The 16830-nt window shown below is 37.6% G+C and overlaps 1 protein-coding gene across 2 annotated transcripts in view; it reads left to right on the plus strand.

The window, feature by feature from the left end:
• The window catches only part of WASL (WASP like actin nucleation promoting factor), a 42221-nt gene extending 37868 nt beyond the window's left edge, over nt 1-4353 (plus strand). For both annotated transcript variants that reach the window (XM_083366025.1, XM_083366026.1), the window contains one exon: nt 1625-4353. In XM_083366025.1, coding sequence (XP_083222151.1) covers nt 1625-1686 — 62 coding nt within the window. In that variant the 3' untranslated portion in view covers nt 1687-4353. The remainder of the gene's footprint in view (nt 1-1624) is intronic.
• Nucleotides 4354-16830: the final 12477 nt, after the last annotated feature.

A 16830-nucleotide genomic window follows, 5' to 3' on the forward strand; every position in this document is an offset into this window, starting at 1 on the left:
TTTGGCTTCCTAATTTAGTATTCCAATCCCCCATGACGATAAGGACATCATTTTTTGGTGTTAGTGCTATAAGGTGCTATAGGGCTTCATAGAACCGGTCAACTTCATCCTCTTCAGCACCGGTGGTTGGGGCATGTAATATTGAATGGTTTGCCTTGGATTCGAACTGAGATCATTCTGTCATTTTGGGGATTGTATCCCAGTATTGCTTTTCCTACTCTTTTATTGACTATGAAGGCTACTCCATTTCTTCTGAGGGATTCTTGCCCTCAGTAGTATACCTGATGGCCATCTGAATTAAATTCACCAGTTCCTGTCCATTTTAGTTCGCTGATTCCAAAGATGTCGATGTTCAGTCTTGTCATCTCTTGTTTGACCACGTCCAGCTTTCCTTGATTCATGGATCTTACATTCCAGGTTCCTATGGAGAAAAAATCTTTACAGCATTGGACTTTCCTTTCACCACCAGACACATCCACAGCTGAGCGTCCTTTCGGCTTTGGCCCAGTCGCTTCATTCTTTCTGGCGCTACTAGTACTAGCCCTCTGCTCTTCCCCAGTAGCATATTGGATGCCTTCCAACCTGAGGGGCTCATCTTCCAGCGTCATATCGTTTTGCCTTTTGGTACTGTCCATAGGGTTTTCATGGCAAAGATACTGGAGTGGGTTGCCATTTCCTTCTCCAGTGGATCACGTTTTGTCAGAACTCTCTGCTATGACCTGTCCTTGGGTGGCCCTGCACGGCATAGCTCATAGCTTCATTGAATTACGCAAGACTCTTCGCCATGACAAGGCAGTAATCCTTGAAGGGGGGGTATTTCTTTAGTGCATGACAAAGTTCTGTCTTTTGAAGATAGCAGCAATAATAGGTCTCCAAGCTAAACAGTCAAACAAAGGCTTAACCATTTTGATTAGTTTTGTTCTGTCATGAAGGAAGGAAGGAAGGAAGAAGAAAGAATCAAGGACTCTGTTTTTGAAATGAGAATGAAACATTGCATAAGAGGAAATGAAAAGAGAAATGATGACTCAGGAAATAGGTTTGCTTTTCTTGAGTAACCTGTTGGCTGGAAATCATTGATTGGATTGACAAATGATTAAAAAATACTCATAAATCTAGTGAGTTCGGTCTCTGGCTTTGGATATTTTTTTCAATGCATTAGTACTTAGCCAAACATTAAAATTTAATTAAGATTATATACTTTTTGCATAATGAATAATTTATCACTTTAGCAGTGACCCTTTTTAAACAACAAATGTAAACTCTTTTTCACAATCAAACTGAGAAAACACTTCTAAAACTGGAATCTCATACTTTGATAAATTAAACTTAAATTCAATTGTTAGCTTTTCTTCCTCCAACAAGTTGATGGAGTGTCACTGAAGGAACAGAGCAATCCTGAACCCAAAACAACTTGTTCATTAAGGCCTTCATTTACAAATTAGAAGTCAGGTTTGTACTTTTAGTGTGTGATTGTTTCATGTAACGCTTAGATCCTAATTTGCATAGAAGTTTACATTTTATGGTACAAATGCTGGTTAATTGATAACCCCCATAATTTTACCAGTATTTGTCTTTACTAAGACATTTAAGTTTTCTTTCCAAATAACTATTTTTCTATCAACAGATGAAGATGAGGATGAAGATGATGAAGAAGACTTTGAAGATGATGATGAGTGGGATGACTGATCAGTATATTATATCGTATATATATATTTTTACGGTGAAATACTAAACTACTTTCTGTCTATGGATTCTGTAAAATTATCATGTAAATGTTTTACCAATTTACTGTATATTTTTGTTGCCTTTTGCTTTTTTATTAATCTGTGCAATACCTCATTTAATCTGTAAAGGTTTGTCATCCTATACAAGGTTACTCCCTTCTAATTATGTAAAAGTTTACATCAGATGCCTAGTGTACATGTGAATACTTTCCATTCCATCAATAAGGGAGTTTTAATGTAATCTGTGAGATTGACAAACACACCTTAAATGTATTTAGTTATAATTGCAAGAAGGAAAACACTATTTTCATACCCTACTTTTTCTGTATCTAGATTTTCTTATTAAAGCCTAATATAGCACTACATACTTTAAGCAATGCAGCTCCTACTTTTAGCCTCTTCATCTGGGAAACTATGCTTCATGGATGAGGCTGATAAAACGATGAGCATTTCAATTCTTAACACTACCATTCAGATTTAGTCTTCAAGCTGTAAAGCAATCACTAGAAAAATTAAGTGATCATGAAAATTTTCCCTGATCTGGAGCATTGTTGCCTATACCTGAATATTGAATTCAAGAATAGTCTGTTTGGTCAATAAATCTGATAGAAACCACCTTTGTGACTTTTCCCAACTGTCATTCATGACAAAGAGGAGTCTACATTTTTGGCAACTGCTGCAGTCATTATTTATTTTTATATAAGGTTTTTTACTGAAGGGCTGTAGTTGATGTTTGCTTTGAATAATAATGGTTGTAAATTAATTTTTTTAAAATGTAGGGCATTGGTATGCTAATAAATGAACTTAAGTAGTGTAACTCTGCAGTTTTCATAGATTGCGGGACATGTCAACACAGTTAGACACTGGATCCTATAACTAAAATAAATAGAGATGGAGCCTTAAACCCATACCTTATTGATTGTGACAAGACTAGATGACAGAAACTGTTGCTAAAAGGCCAATGAATATCTTGGTGATGTTTCCATTTTTCTGAACTTGGTCTCTGTTTGTGTTATCCAGATCAGTGCGTGGGCACTCTTCCATCAAATACAGTATTTCTCACAGGCTCCTGTGGTTATTCAAGCATGTGGGTCAGTGTTGCCTTGTTTCCTTTTGACTCTAAATTGCTGGACTTCAAAGCAAGAGTAAATGGAGCTAATTGAACACTCTTATCTTTTGCTTTGAGGGGGAGAGGTTCACTACTACAAGGTTTATAAGCCACTGTTTTTTATATATACCAAATTTGCACATTGCAGTATTTCACTAAAAAATAAGGGATGTGGTCTTAAAAGTTGGGTGGTCCTGCACTTGGAATTGCATTCCAATATATGATGGGAAAATTTGAGTTTTCATTTTAATTTTTCATCTTTATTAGGAGACTTAATATTTGGACTATTGCTTATTTTTCATGCAGTATTGCATTTAAGATAAGCTTTATTAATGCTGATACTCTACTAGCAGTAAGGATACACTTAATAAATGCAGAAGGTTTCAAGTGAGACATACTTGGAGTACAATAAATCCCTGCTTGCTTCCTTCTTCATTTTCCTTCTATTCATGACATATTGGATAGAATTATCTTTATTGAAATCCAGTGTTGGCCTGATCTTGGCAGGCTGGACCTGCATGATTTGGCCTGGAAGTTTAATGCAATTGTAATGTATGTCTAGTATTTGGGTTTTTACTTCTGTAAGAAGGATGGGATTTAAAGAGTATGTTGATGAAAGAAGATGTGCTAAGCAGAAGTTAAACTATTCCAAAGGGAACAACTTTAATTTGATGCAAAGAACTTGGAAAGGAACATTTTCAAAGTATCTTCATTTCAGTTGTATCTCTGGCACTGCTTTGTGCTAGAAAAAACTTTTCAGTTAGCATTGCTGCTAGTTGGCTTGAGGATTATGAGTATATAATGATGCTATGGAGGTGAGTTAAAAGTTATGCACATGAGAGAAAATATTAGTGGCCTGCAGTACAGCCGGTAGGCTTTCCTCTCTAGTTTCATAGAGGACATTTAAAGAGTTGATATTGCTCAATTGGTCTCCAGCAATATTACTTATAAATTAAGCACATGTTTCTAAAGTTAGAGTTTGAAAAGAGATACTATTTTGAGGATACTTGTGTAATCCATTAATCACTTACCCAATACTTTTTTCCCCTATAGAAAGTATATCTACGTTATTGCACAAACATTCAACTGTTTTGCTTTCAATAGCATATTGTATGGTTTTAATTTAAAGCATGAATGCAATTAGATTTAAGGTCACAGCTGCATGTTTCTACTTTTCTGCTCTTGATGTGGGCAGGAGGCAATGTTTCTTGTCATTGAATCACTACTGCTAACCCTAGCAACCAGGGCAGCCTTTTGCATCAGATAAATTGACCGTCCGCGTAGCCTTGCCAAGTAGCGAATGAGCCTGAACATTGCGCTTAGACAATAGCATCTAGTGACTTGTACTCTGAAAACATCTCAATCATTCAGTTTTCCATTTCATCAGATTGAACTTCTTGGTATGTGAATTTCCTTTTGGGCTCTTCTTTTTCCTCTTCTTTGGAAATGTACAGTGAATAGGATGTTGCACTGGTGGCAAATCATCATAAAGCATAATAAAATTAATTTGTCTCAGTATAATAGTATGGTGTGACTTTTATGACTTCACTTAAGGGTGATTTGAAATCTGTTGTGTTGCTCAAAAATTGTTCCAGATATTTCCTTAAATTGGCTTCAACAAATAACTTACATATGTCCATAGCATTATAATGGGCTAATTAAGATGACTGAAAATATATAAATGTTCTGACACTTCTTCCTAATGTTTCCCAAGGGAAAACAAGTAAACACTTTTTCAGTAGGACACTTCTGCTCCCCATTCTCACCCTAGGACCATTGCCATTGGATGCCCGATAAGATGACCTTTATTGTCATTTTTTTTCTGTGAACATACTGGCACTCTTTAAAAAAATGAAATTCTGTGGAAAGGATCTTAATTACTTTGTTTCATAGTAAATAAATAACCAGCAAATATTTTAAGACAATTGTTCATTTTGCTTATAGCATGCCAGGGGAATAATTATAATACTAATCACTGAATAATGGTAATGACAATAGAAATGCCAGATTATTGGACTAGAATTCTCAGAATCTTAAATTAGTCATACTGATTTAGAATTCTGGAGGCTAAAAGCCAATGCATACAAAGTGCTATCAGTTGAAGACTGTGAGCCTGAAACCAGTGATTCTTAAATGGAGGGGGGGATAATTAGAGTGAGATACAGGGGTCCCACTCTCCCTTCACCACTTTTCTGAACAACAGCAGAACAGAGGCCATCAAGATATTTGGAGGGGGGGGGCTTCATTCCAAACAGTAAAGTTTGGAATCTAACTGAATATTTCTTCCAAATATGCCACTGCAATCTGCAATTACTATAATTAATAGGCAGTTTTTTTCAAGAGTAGAATGATCAGCTGAAATAGGATTAAAAAGAATTACATGCTGCAGAGTTCCGCTAAGACTGATTAAATTCAAATCCTAACAAATAGAAATATTTAAAGAGTTTCAAAATCTGTTATCCTTAATATAGTTCAGTATACAGTATTGAAATTATTTGCTTGTAATGACTTGTGTGCCAGTTGTGCCCGTTTTTGGATCAGCGGGTCCTGCCTACAGTCACTCATATCCTAATACCTTTAGATTGGACTGCTGCAATATATTCTACATGGGGTAGTCCGGGCAGTTATGTGTGCTCCCAGAACAGCCCTTGTTACACTTCTGCTCCATGAGCTGCACTGGTTGCCAGTTTGCTTCTGGGTCCAATTCATGGTGCTGGTTTTAACCTTTAAAGCTTTTTATGGAATGCGGCTAAGGTACTAAGGAACAATCTCTCCCGATTTACCTCAACCTGCCCAATTAGAAAAGGCATGCTGCAAGTACCATCAGCTAATAATCTACATTTGGTGAGTCCCAGTGCCTTTTCTGCTTTAGTCCCACCTTATAGAACATCCTTCCCCTCACAATTACATCAGTCCCATCCCTTTTGATATTCAGAAAAGCCATGAAGACCTGGATATATGACTAAACCTGGCGCTCCAGGAACTGGAAACTTGTCTAGTTTGCTTCCTTGTTAAGGGACCGTTTTATTCTCCCTTCACCTGTGGTTTGTATTTTTGGTTTTTATATTTGCATTTGTTGTTTATATTTTCTATTTATTATACACCACCCAAAGTCATCTTTGGTGAGATAGGCAGCCATAGAAATTTAATAAACTTTGAGTGGAAAAAATATTTTTTTCCCCTTGGCCCTCTTCACTGTGATATACAAACAGCACATACTGCAGAAGTTTTGAGTCAAACCAGCATTGACTCCATGAAGAATACATGGGCATGTATGCAGATAGTCCTTATTTTGGATCACAATTTGGACAAGAATTTCTGTTGTAAACCAAGGTAATTATTGAGTTGCACCTGATTTTTTAATCTTTTATGTCATGGTTTTTAAGCAAATCATATGGTCATTAAATGAATCCAGCTTCCTCCATTGACTTTGCTGGAAGCTAGCTGGGAAAGTTGCAAATGATGATCACATGACCTTGGGACCCTGCATCCTTCATAAACATAGTTGCCAAGTGTCCAAATTTTGATCATTGAGATGCTGCAATAATCATGAGAGGACTGATTATAAGTCCCTTTTTTCAATAACTATTGTAACTTCAAATGGTTGTTAAATGAATGGCTGTAAGTCAGTAACTACCTGTATATCTCGTATTTTTCATGCCACAGCAAACAACTTGGGGAATTATTTGACAACACATTATCTTGCTTAATATCAACTTTTAGAAGTACAGTATTTATTTCAAAAGAACATTGGAATGGTAAATAGAAGGAAATGTAGGAAAAATAATAAAAAGTTCCTTATGGTGTCCTTCATTTTAAACTTGAGGAATTGCAAGAATTCTGCAGTGTTCCTTTTATTTCTGTAAATGAAAGTAGTAATTGTGTCTGTTTCTTCACTGCAGGTAACATGAACAACTTACAGAATGCTGCGTAGAGTTGCTTATTTTCTATTCCTTTTTCTTTAGAATGGACTTCTGGGGACTACCTTAACTTTGTATTGATTAATGGACTACTTTGGGAGTCATTCCAGTTGGAAAAGTACAGAAAAAAGCTGTAAAGCTAATGTATTAGAAGCCAAAATGAATTGGTGTCCTGGCCTGCCTGTTAATGTTTTCTGTAAAATGAATACAATAATTATTTGGAATGTAAAAATTGCTGATCTGCAAGTTACTGATAGTTTGCAAGATTTGGTTATAGTTTATTTTCTAGTGTTATTGCCATATACTGTGAAATCCACGTAGGCATCAAGAAGGGCATCCGGCCAGTAAACTCTCAGTTCTATCCACTAATTAAACTTTTATCCATCAAATTCAGTGACTACAGGGTCATATAAAGAAAAACCTCTAGAGTAAAGTAAACGTAGTGTAATTATTTTAAATATCATCATCTAGCCATTGTCTTTACACTGCAGGATGTTTCCAACTATATGGTTCTGAGCTTTTTTTTTTTTACCAGTTTGGCCTGCAATACTTGCTGATATTGTCAATCCATCTTGTTTTAGGTGTCTTTGGTGGACGCTTTTTATCCCGTTGGATCCATTCTATGACTGCCTTGGTCCACCTGCTACCAGTTCTTCCTATGTGACCAACCCATTTCCATTTCAATTCTTTTACTCTCTTGATAATATTATATACTTTCTTTTTTTCCCTCTAATTCATGTGCAGGTCTTTCTATCTTGTCTTGTAATGCCGAGCATGTATCTTTCTGTGGTTCTGTGTGCCACTCATAACTTTTGTATTGATTGTGAGGTTAGTGCCCATGTTTCACCAGTACCGGTATGTGTTAGAGCAGGTAGCACACACTGATAGAAAACTTCTTAGGCATAGGGGGAGGTTTTTTTAAAATTACGTTTAGCTTGCCGAATGCCTGACAACCCCATTTAATATTCAATTTCCTTTATTGTATCATTTTCCATTGGGATCCATTGAATTTATTAAACATAACCTGGCTTTTTTTCAGGTTTATTTTTAAGCCAAATGGTTCTGCTTTGTGCAGCTCTTACATGTGTCTTTGTAGCTCTTCTGGCTCTTGTGAGAAGAGCTACGTCTGCAAATTTTAAGTGATTTAAATAGGAGCCATTGATTTTTATTCCATCTTTTGCCCAGTCTAGTTTGCAAAATACTTCTTCAAGGCAGGCTGAGAAAAGGGTAGGTGATAACTGTATCGCTTTGCATACCCCTCTTTCTATGTTGATTTTCACTTTTAAGATCATTAAGGCAAATTGTCGCCTTTGTTTTTCATACATTGATCGTAGCAAGTTTAGGTAAACAGTGTCTATGCCTTGGCTGAGCAATGCATTAATTATTGCTTGCTGGAATGCTGAGTCAAATGCCTTTTCGTAGTCAATAGAAGCCATGCACAGAGGCATGGTGTTGTTGTTGTTGTTGTTAGTTGCGAAGTCGTGTCCGACCCATCGCGACCCTATGGACAACGTTCCTCCAGGCTTTCCTGTCCTCTACCATCTTCTGGAGTCCATTTAAGCTCATGCCTACTGCTTCAGTAACTCCATCCAGCCACCTCATTCTCTGTCGTCCCCTTCTTCTATTGCCCTCGATCTTTCCCAGCATTAGGCTCTTCTCCAGTGAGTCCTTCCTCCTCATTAGGTGGCCAAAGTATTTGAGTTTTAACTTCAGGATCTGGCCTTCTAAAGAGCAGTCAGGGTTGATCTCCTCTAGGACTGACCGGTTTGATCGCCTTGCAGTCCAAGGGACTCGCAGGAGTCTTCTCCAGCACCAGAGTTCAAAGGCCTCAATTCTTTTGCGCTCAGCCTTTCTTATGGTCCAACTTTCACTGCCGTACATTGCAACTGGGAAGACCATAGCCTTGACTATACGCACTTTTGCGTATACACCTTTCAATGACTTGCTGAACAACCTGGATGTGATCCATTGTACTATAGCCACTTCTGAGCCCTGCTTGCTCCTTTGGTTGTGCATCATTTAATGTTCTCAATATTCTTTTTGCTGCTATTTGGTGAAAACCTTGTAGATGACTGAAAGAAGGCTTATTGGATGATAGTTCTTTAAAACATTTTGGGTCCGTTTCTTGTGAATAAGAATCACTTTAGCATTTTTCCATGCATTTTTCTTCTCTGAGACATCTTGAGTATAGTTTTGCCAGTATCTTGTGCAAACTGATCACCAGCTTTCAGCATTTCAACTGTAACAGTCATTTCCTGAAGCTTTGCCATTTTTCATTGATTTTATGGCACTTGATGCTTCCTCCACTAGGTTATCTGGCAGTTCCTTTTTTTTAGTGTTACTTTTGAATGATCTTGATCTTTGTATAGGTCTGGAATAGAATTTCCCAATTTCCTGTCTTGTTCTATGCACAGAGCCATCTTCACATTTTAATGCAAAAACCTTTCTTGTATTTGTAAACTTGCATTTTGCTCTGTTAATCCCTTTGTTTTCTTCAATTGCCTTTTCACAAGCTTCATTTTAAACTGACATTTCTTCTTGGATACATTTTCTTATGGTCTTGCAAAGTTCAACATACTCCAGTTTATTAGTGAAGCTTCCAGTATTCTTCATTGTTCATCATTTTTTCATTAAATCAATAGTTTCATCAGAGTTTTTAAAAATATTTTAACCAAAGCTTTTCTGTTATAAATTCTGGGGCTATGACAACATGCTGTTCCTCATCTTGCCAGGTTTCTGCTGTAACCCAAGTCTGCTATTCTCACTCCCTGTGGCAACAGATTGGGCAGGAAAGCCAGGGTGATAATGCCAGCTACCAGCAAGAGACTAGCTCAGATGTGGAGGATTCAATGACACTAATTTATTAGAGGGATTGATGTGACCATCATTTAATATTCCCTGCAGACTTCTCCAAAAAGAGGTACCAAATTTTAATCCAGGGCAGCTGGTGACAACCTAACCTTATTGGTTGTCTGGCTCTGCTATAGTTTACTCATATCCTGCAATCCATCAACTGCTCAAGTGGTTTCCCAGAAGTTTGGCAAAGCATACAGAAGGGCAAATACATTTATGCAGAAGAAGAAAATGCTCTGCAGTCTTTGTGAGTTTGTCAGGTTATTTTGCAAAATTGTCCATGGCTCGCCTTATTTGGGTTTGGAAGCTAAGCAGGGTTTTGTCTGGTTAAAACAGATGGAAATCTTTGGTGTGTAGGTTGAACCAAAACATAGAAAACACATAGACACATACATCAGCACAAACTATTTTTGTTGTCACCCAGAAAATTGCAGTTACGACAATAAAATCACTGGGACTAAATTTAATATTTTAATTTGATTTTTTTCTCACCTTTATTACTTCATAAGTAACTCAAGGTGGTGAACTTACCCAATAGTCCTTCCTCCTCCTATTTTCTCCACAACAACCATGTGAGATTAAGTTGGGCTGAGGGAGAGTGACAGGCCCAAAGTTACCCAGCTGGCTTTCCTTCCTAAAGTGGATTAGAACTTAACTGTTTCCTGAATTCTTCTCCAGCACTTAACCACTGTATCAAACTGCCTAAGTTATGATTATATTCGCTAAATAACCACTACACCAAATTGGATAAGTTATGATTATATTAGGTAAAACTGGTTATATGTGTGTGTGAGAGAAAATAACAAGATGGTAGCTAGGGCATTGTAATCAAAGCCCTGCCACTTTTTATATGAATGTGCTGTTGACCCAATGGTTATGCTTTGGACCACAACACTACAACATAATCCTGGGTAGGATTTTGGGGGGGGGGGGCAGTTTAGACACACCAGAGAAGGAGATTAACCCTCAGTGTGGGACTGACTTCAGAATAAGCATTACTTTGTGCTGTAATACTCCATTTTTATTGCTAAGTATGTAATGGTTAGAGGGACGCGGTGGGTTAGGACGCTGAGCTTGTCGATCAGAAGGTTGGCAGTTTGGCGGGTTGAATCCCGAGTGCCGCATAACAGTGAGCGCCTGTTACTCGTCCCAGCTTCTGCCAACCTAGCAGTTCGAAAGCACGTAAAAATGCAAGTAGAAAAATACGGACCACTACGGTGGGAAGGTAACAGCGCTCCGTGCGCCTTTGGCATCTAGTCATGGCCACATGACCACGGAGACGTCCTTGGACAAGCGCTGGCTCTTTGGCTTTGAACCGGAGATGAGCACCAGCCCCTAGAGTCGGAAACGACTAGCACGCATGTGCGGGGGAACCTTTACCTTATGTAAGGGTTGTCTACTTGAGACCCAAGAACCAGTTAGAAGCCATGTTTTCTTGGATTTGGTTTCATCCAACCATGCTTTAAAGTTTATGCAGACAATTTTAAATGCTTCAACCAAGTTATGACCTTCTCTGGGAGTCCTCAGTCAAAGAATGATTTATTCCAAGCAGTGTCTAACTTTCAGCATAGTTTTCACCACACATCAATGGGCCCAGTTCCTTCTATAAGCATAGCCCTGCCAAAATACAATTTCAGTAATGGAGAAGGCAGACATGACCAACAATTACCAATTACCAACTTCATTAGGGCAGTTCCTTGACTTAGCCAGATTCCTATGATTCCCACTTTTTTCTGCAGTCTTATTTAATCTTATGGTCTTGTTTATAATACATACCTGCTATCCCATGTACTCACAAGATCATCACCCCCAAAGAGATACTACAATAACTTTATCTTAATTCTTCCACTGTTCTACAGATGCATAATTTTGCCAAGAGCTGAATAACCACTGTCTCTGATTGAAATTCCCACCTGAACCAGATCTAAGGGCAGTCTAATTCAAACTTCCATTTTCAAAGATAGCTACATGACTGGTTCAAGGTTGTATAAAATCAAATTGTTTTCAATCGATTTGCTTTGCAGATTCCATCAATATTATCTTTCTTAATGAGGCTTTTTGGCTGCAGATCAAGAGCCCATGAAATTTTCAAAGAACCCTGAATTTTACAGCTGCGAAAGAACTGCAATTATATTTATATATAAAAACCTTGAGCCTTGAAACTATAGGAAAACAATTTAAAACAAGATCCCCTTTTTTGAATCCCCCAATAGGCTCTTGTTCCTCTTTTTTGCCCACTAGTGAGTTTTGGCCACTTATTTCAGCTACCTGGAATGAATTGTACTTGATATATCTGCAATATTCATGTAACTGATTGTTCATAAAAATTTGCAAACTTGTTTGTTGGAATTTATCTTCCATTGGACAAAAAAAATAGATATGAGATTTTATCCAATGTGGTGAGCAAAAAGAACATAAGATCCCCATTATAACCCTTATTACATTGTCGAATCAATTTTAATCTCTGCCAGGGTGTGCTTGAACTGTAGCCAGGTTGTCACAGCAGCTGTTATTTGATCATTGCTACAAGTATGACAACTAGCAGCACTGCATAGTCCAAGAACTAGATACAGAATTTAGTAATCTTTGTGCACAATTTTCTATGAACAGCTGTGCTGTCATTTTAGAGGCTAGGAGTTCTTCCAAGAAACACAAGGACAACTCTTCAGATACGACCTTTCGTTTTCATTCTACTCTAGCTAAGGTTCTAATTTTGTGCTATCTATTTTACATCATTGAAAAGAAGAGGAAAAAAGAATACTTCATTGCAGTCCTAATGATATAATGCCTTTATCAATCTGGAAACTTTCCCTGTGTTTGAGTTAAAAAGTGGCCAGGAGGATGAAAAACAAAGGGACTTGAACTGTCAAATACTTCTGATCTTAGGAGGGTCCCAAGCTCTGAGTGCAAATGAAACTGGAACAGCAGCTGAGAGTTCTTCACTGTGCATCATATCTCACGTTCTCATACCACACAGTATTAGCAACCAAAATAAATATGAAGTAATATTTATTCAATATATATAGCTACCCATCTCACATTCATGACTCAAAACTAATAGTCTATCTAGTTAACGAAGAATATGTTGAACCAATTGGGAGGTAGATTACCAGGTTAGAGGTAGTCCTCAACTTATGATCAAAATTAGGATCAGAATTTCCATTGCTAAGCAATGAGGTCACTGAGTTGTATCCAAATTTTATGACCTTTTCCCCCATAGTTATTAAGCAAATCAACATGTTCTAATTGAATTACATAGCTGGTAAGTGAATTTGGCTTCCCCCACTGACTTTGCTTGTTGGAAGTCCTCTGGGAAGGTTGCAAATGGTGATCCCATGACTGGAGGACATTGCAGCTGAATTACTGGAATTTTGTGAATCACGTGACCACAGGGATGCTGCAAAAATTAAGTGTGAGGATTTGTCTTTAATCACTTTTTCCAGTGCTGCTGTAACTTTGAATTGTCATTAAACAAATGGTTATAGTTCAAGTATTCTGAATATTACTACATAAATTACTTTTATGTAGTAGATTTCAAGCATAGAAGGACTTGCAGATCAATAAAACAAAGGTAGCAAATGGCAGCTAACCTTGGTGGAACTTGCAAAAAGTTAAGCAGGATTGGATCTCATCAGCATTTGGATTAGACACCATCCGAGAGGGCTTACCCTTAAAAAAAATACTTCTGAAGAAGACAATGGCAAACTCCTTCCATATGGCTGCCAAAAAAATCTGCATGAACATGTTAAATTCAACTTAAGGAAAACTTACTTTTGCTAAAGGAAGACTAACTAAGCTTCATTGCCCTGATAGTCAAAATCATTAGCTTGACAAATCACATTAGAAATTTTATTAAAGCATTTAAAAATAGACTTTATGTTAGAACAGTACGACTTTTAATCTGTGACTCTACAAGTATAGTCCTTAACAATTTTATTAAAATTTAGTATCTAAAGTACAATACTTTGCATAAGGATGGTTAGTAAGATATTTCATGCACATCATATTAATTAAAATTAGATTATGACTTTGTGTGGTGAAAAACGCTCATCTTTTCAGGCTGTCTTTTCAGGCTGATGTATCTTCTCAGCTGGGACTGTATTTTCTATATAAAATGGGAATTATTACTTATCCAAAGCAACCTGCTGTGTCATGTGGCACAAGAATATTTTTTCTAAGATAATTACAAATAGTCCTCACTTACAGACCACAATAGGAACTAGTAATTCCATCACTAAGCAGTGCAGTTATTAAGCATGATATCATATGACAGAGATTTGCAACTTCCTGCTGGCTTAGTCATTGACTTTGCTAGGTGGAAGCTGCTTTGAAGGTTGCGAATGGTAAACATGTGATGATAGGACTCTGAGTCAGTTGACAAGAACGTGACTGTGGGGACGCTGTGACAGTTACAACTTCAAGAGCCAGTCATAAATCCCTATTTTCATTTGCTAAGTACTAACAATCACTGAACAAGTATTGCATTGATCCACTATGGTAAGCAGTAAATTCCTCTGAATACACTTGGACTTAAATGTATAAATAATGTAGGATCAAACTGATGCTACTATTTTTATTTTTTATTTTTTTGCTTAATCCTGTATCGATAATGCAATCTAGATAACTATCTGCACTGGATTGATAGAAGAATGAAAGAAAACATAAAAGTGTATTGTAACACGGTATTCTTTAGAAGTTCATATCTTTAAAAACAGAAATGTTTTCAATGTGCTAAATCTTCTAATTGTATGGTACCAACATGCATTTTGTGTTTTTTTCTACAAATCATACTGAATTTTCTGTGTGTTTGAGGGTAGAGGCAGGAAATTTTTTGTTGTAGCTTTATAGGTCACAAATAAGGAAAGAAAAAAAAGAGATTTAGGGGCTTTTGTTGAATTTACAAACACCCTTTTTAGCTTCCTATAATTTTCTCCTGATCATAGGAATGACTCAAAGAATAATAAGAGGCAGCAGGAGCACCTCTGAAATGTTTCCTCCAACCTCATTTGTTTCCAAACTATTGATCACAGAAAAAGTACAGTGAAAGCACATACTTTTGCAGCCTCTATGCATTTTCCAAATTAGTTTTTCTATAATTGCCTGTTACGTGCTTAGTTACATACTTGTTTCCACCTCTCCTGAAGATAAAAAACAAAAGAATTCAATCTAGATAGTTCTCCTGTTATGACAGCAATTGGTACTGCAGTTTCTGTCATTAAGCAATGCAGTCTTAAAGCATAATGGCATATGACTGCATTGCTTCACAATGGCAATCCCAATAATCCTGGTTGCCATCGTAACTGGTCATCGTAACTGTGCTGGTCATTAAGAGAGAATCTCCTGTGACTGGAGTCAAGCAGCCTGTGGGAAGAGTTTTGAAGAGTTGTGGGAGTGCTGCAGGCTGGTGGTTCTGTCTGCAAGTGAACAGAGAGGTTCTATGGAATGTCAGATGCCTGTGTTCTTGTACTTCATAGTGAAGCTCGGGTGGGGGGGGGGAAAGCAGTGGGAACAACTTAGTGAAGCAACTTGCAACCTTTCCCTCTGCTTTCCTCATTGACTTTGCTTGTGGGAAGCCAGCAGGGAAAATCACAAATGACTTGCTGAAATGTCATAATCACAAGCCAGGCACCAGAGCACCCAGATCATGATCAAATGACCACAGCTACATTGGGATGACTGGTAGTCTGAGACCTGGTTGTTAGTGCCCCTCGTTCAGCTGCATTGTAACTTTGAATGGCTGCTGAATGAATGGTTGTAACCCAAGGACCTGTAGTCTTGAAAAATTGAAATTAAGGAAAGTTTCACTAAGTGTTCAAGGATGGAATCATTTGCTAGCTTTTGCAATCTGCACATGTAGCTTTGGCATTAAACAGCAATGTTTTTAGTAGCAAGCATGCTTTGAATGGCAACATTGTTTTTTTTTACATTTTTAGTGATGCCTCCTTAACTATGGTCTTCCAACATATATGTATTATTTTATGGATAGGAAATTCACCTTAAATATCTATTTCTCCATCTGCATTGCATGGATTACAATAATTGAGAGTTGGGCAACATGAAAATTTAATATCATCATCAATTATCATCATCATTTCTGGCAGCCTTCCAGAGTAGCATTCAATAAACATGGTATATTTGTTGGGTATAATGTTATTTCTTCTTCAAGGTCTTAATAATGCAGTACTGTATAGTCATAGTTATATTGGTTTGATTGTTTATTTACTTATATTCTTGGTTTCTCCCCAAGGCCTCTCCAACCAAAAATGACTGAGCAGATCAAACTCCTCATTATAATATTGCTTAAAATACAATATGAGGCTGACCTTATCTCCAGCAGTATACCACCCCAGAGAAGGGACATCACAGAAAAGAGTTATCCTTGAGATTTATGATGGCAACTTTTCTATAAGGATTGAGATCTACAGCAAGCTAGCCTATTGGCTCTCTGGATGGATAAATTCCACTTGGAGAAGGCATTCCTGTGGATGCTTAGGTCCTTGAATCTTGCCAGCATCTTGAACTGCACCCAGAAACCAACTATCTGAAAATGCAGTTCCCAAAGTAATGGCAATAGCTGGGAAAAACATAGCACACCTGTTGCTAATCAAGCCACTGCATTCCAAACCAGTTTTCTCTTTCAAACAGAATTTAAGTACAATGACAGGTAAAGTGAATTTCAATAGTTCAGGTGTGAGAGGACAAAGGCAATCATGGGTAATGATCAGCAAAGCATGCTGTCCCAAGAAAGGCAACAGGTGAAGCACAATATGAGATTTGCAAAGGACTTTCTGGCCATGGCTCCACTTGATCTTCCAAGCTGTGAGTCCAAGGTAACCTGCCCTGCAAAGGAGCCCATCCATCAAAGATGGGATTCTATTGTGATCCAATGACTTCTATAATCAAGATCTTGCTAGAATTGAGTATAAGCCTCACCCATCAAGGTTGGTTCTTACAATCTCCTGTTCATGTCTCCTGGAGTGGACACGCATAGTGGACCTGATATTATTGGCATATATCCTGTGAGTATACTGGATATTCATCTCATCTTAATGGATGTTCTTTGTCAGTGGCCTCATATAAATATTAACCTGGAGAGGGGAAACTGCCAAGCGCTGTCCAAAACGTCACAATGGATAGGCGAAGGAGAACCATTGCAAGCATTATGTCTCATAAGCAATCCTCCTAGGCAGCCCAGAAGAGACAATGATGTGAAAGGCCACTAAAA

Source organism: Vipera ursinii, assembly GCF_947247035.1.
Source record: "Vipera ursinii genome assembly, chromosome: 6".
Taxonomy (NCBI): Eukaryota; Metazoa; Chordata; class Lepidosauria; order Squamata; family Viperidae; genus Vipera; species Vipera ursinii.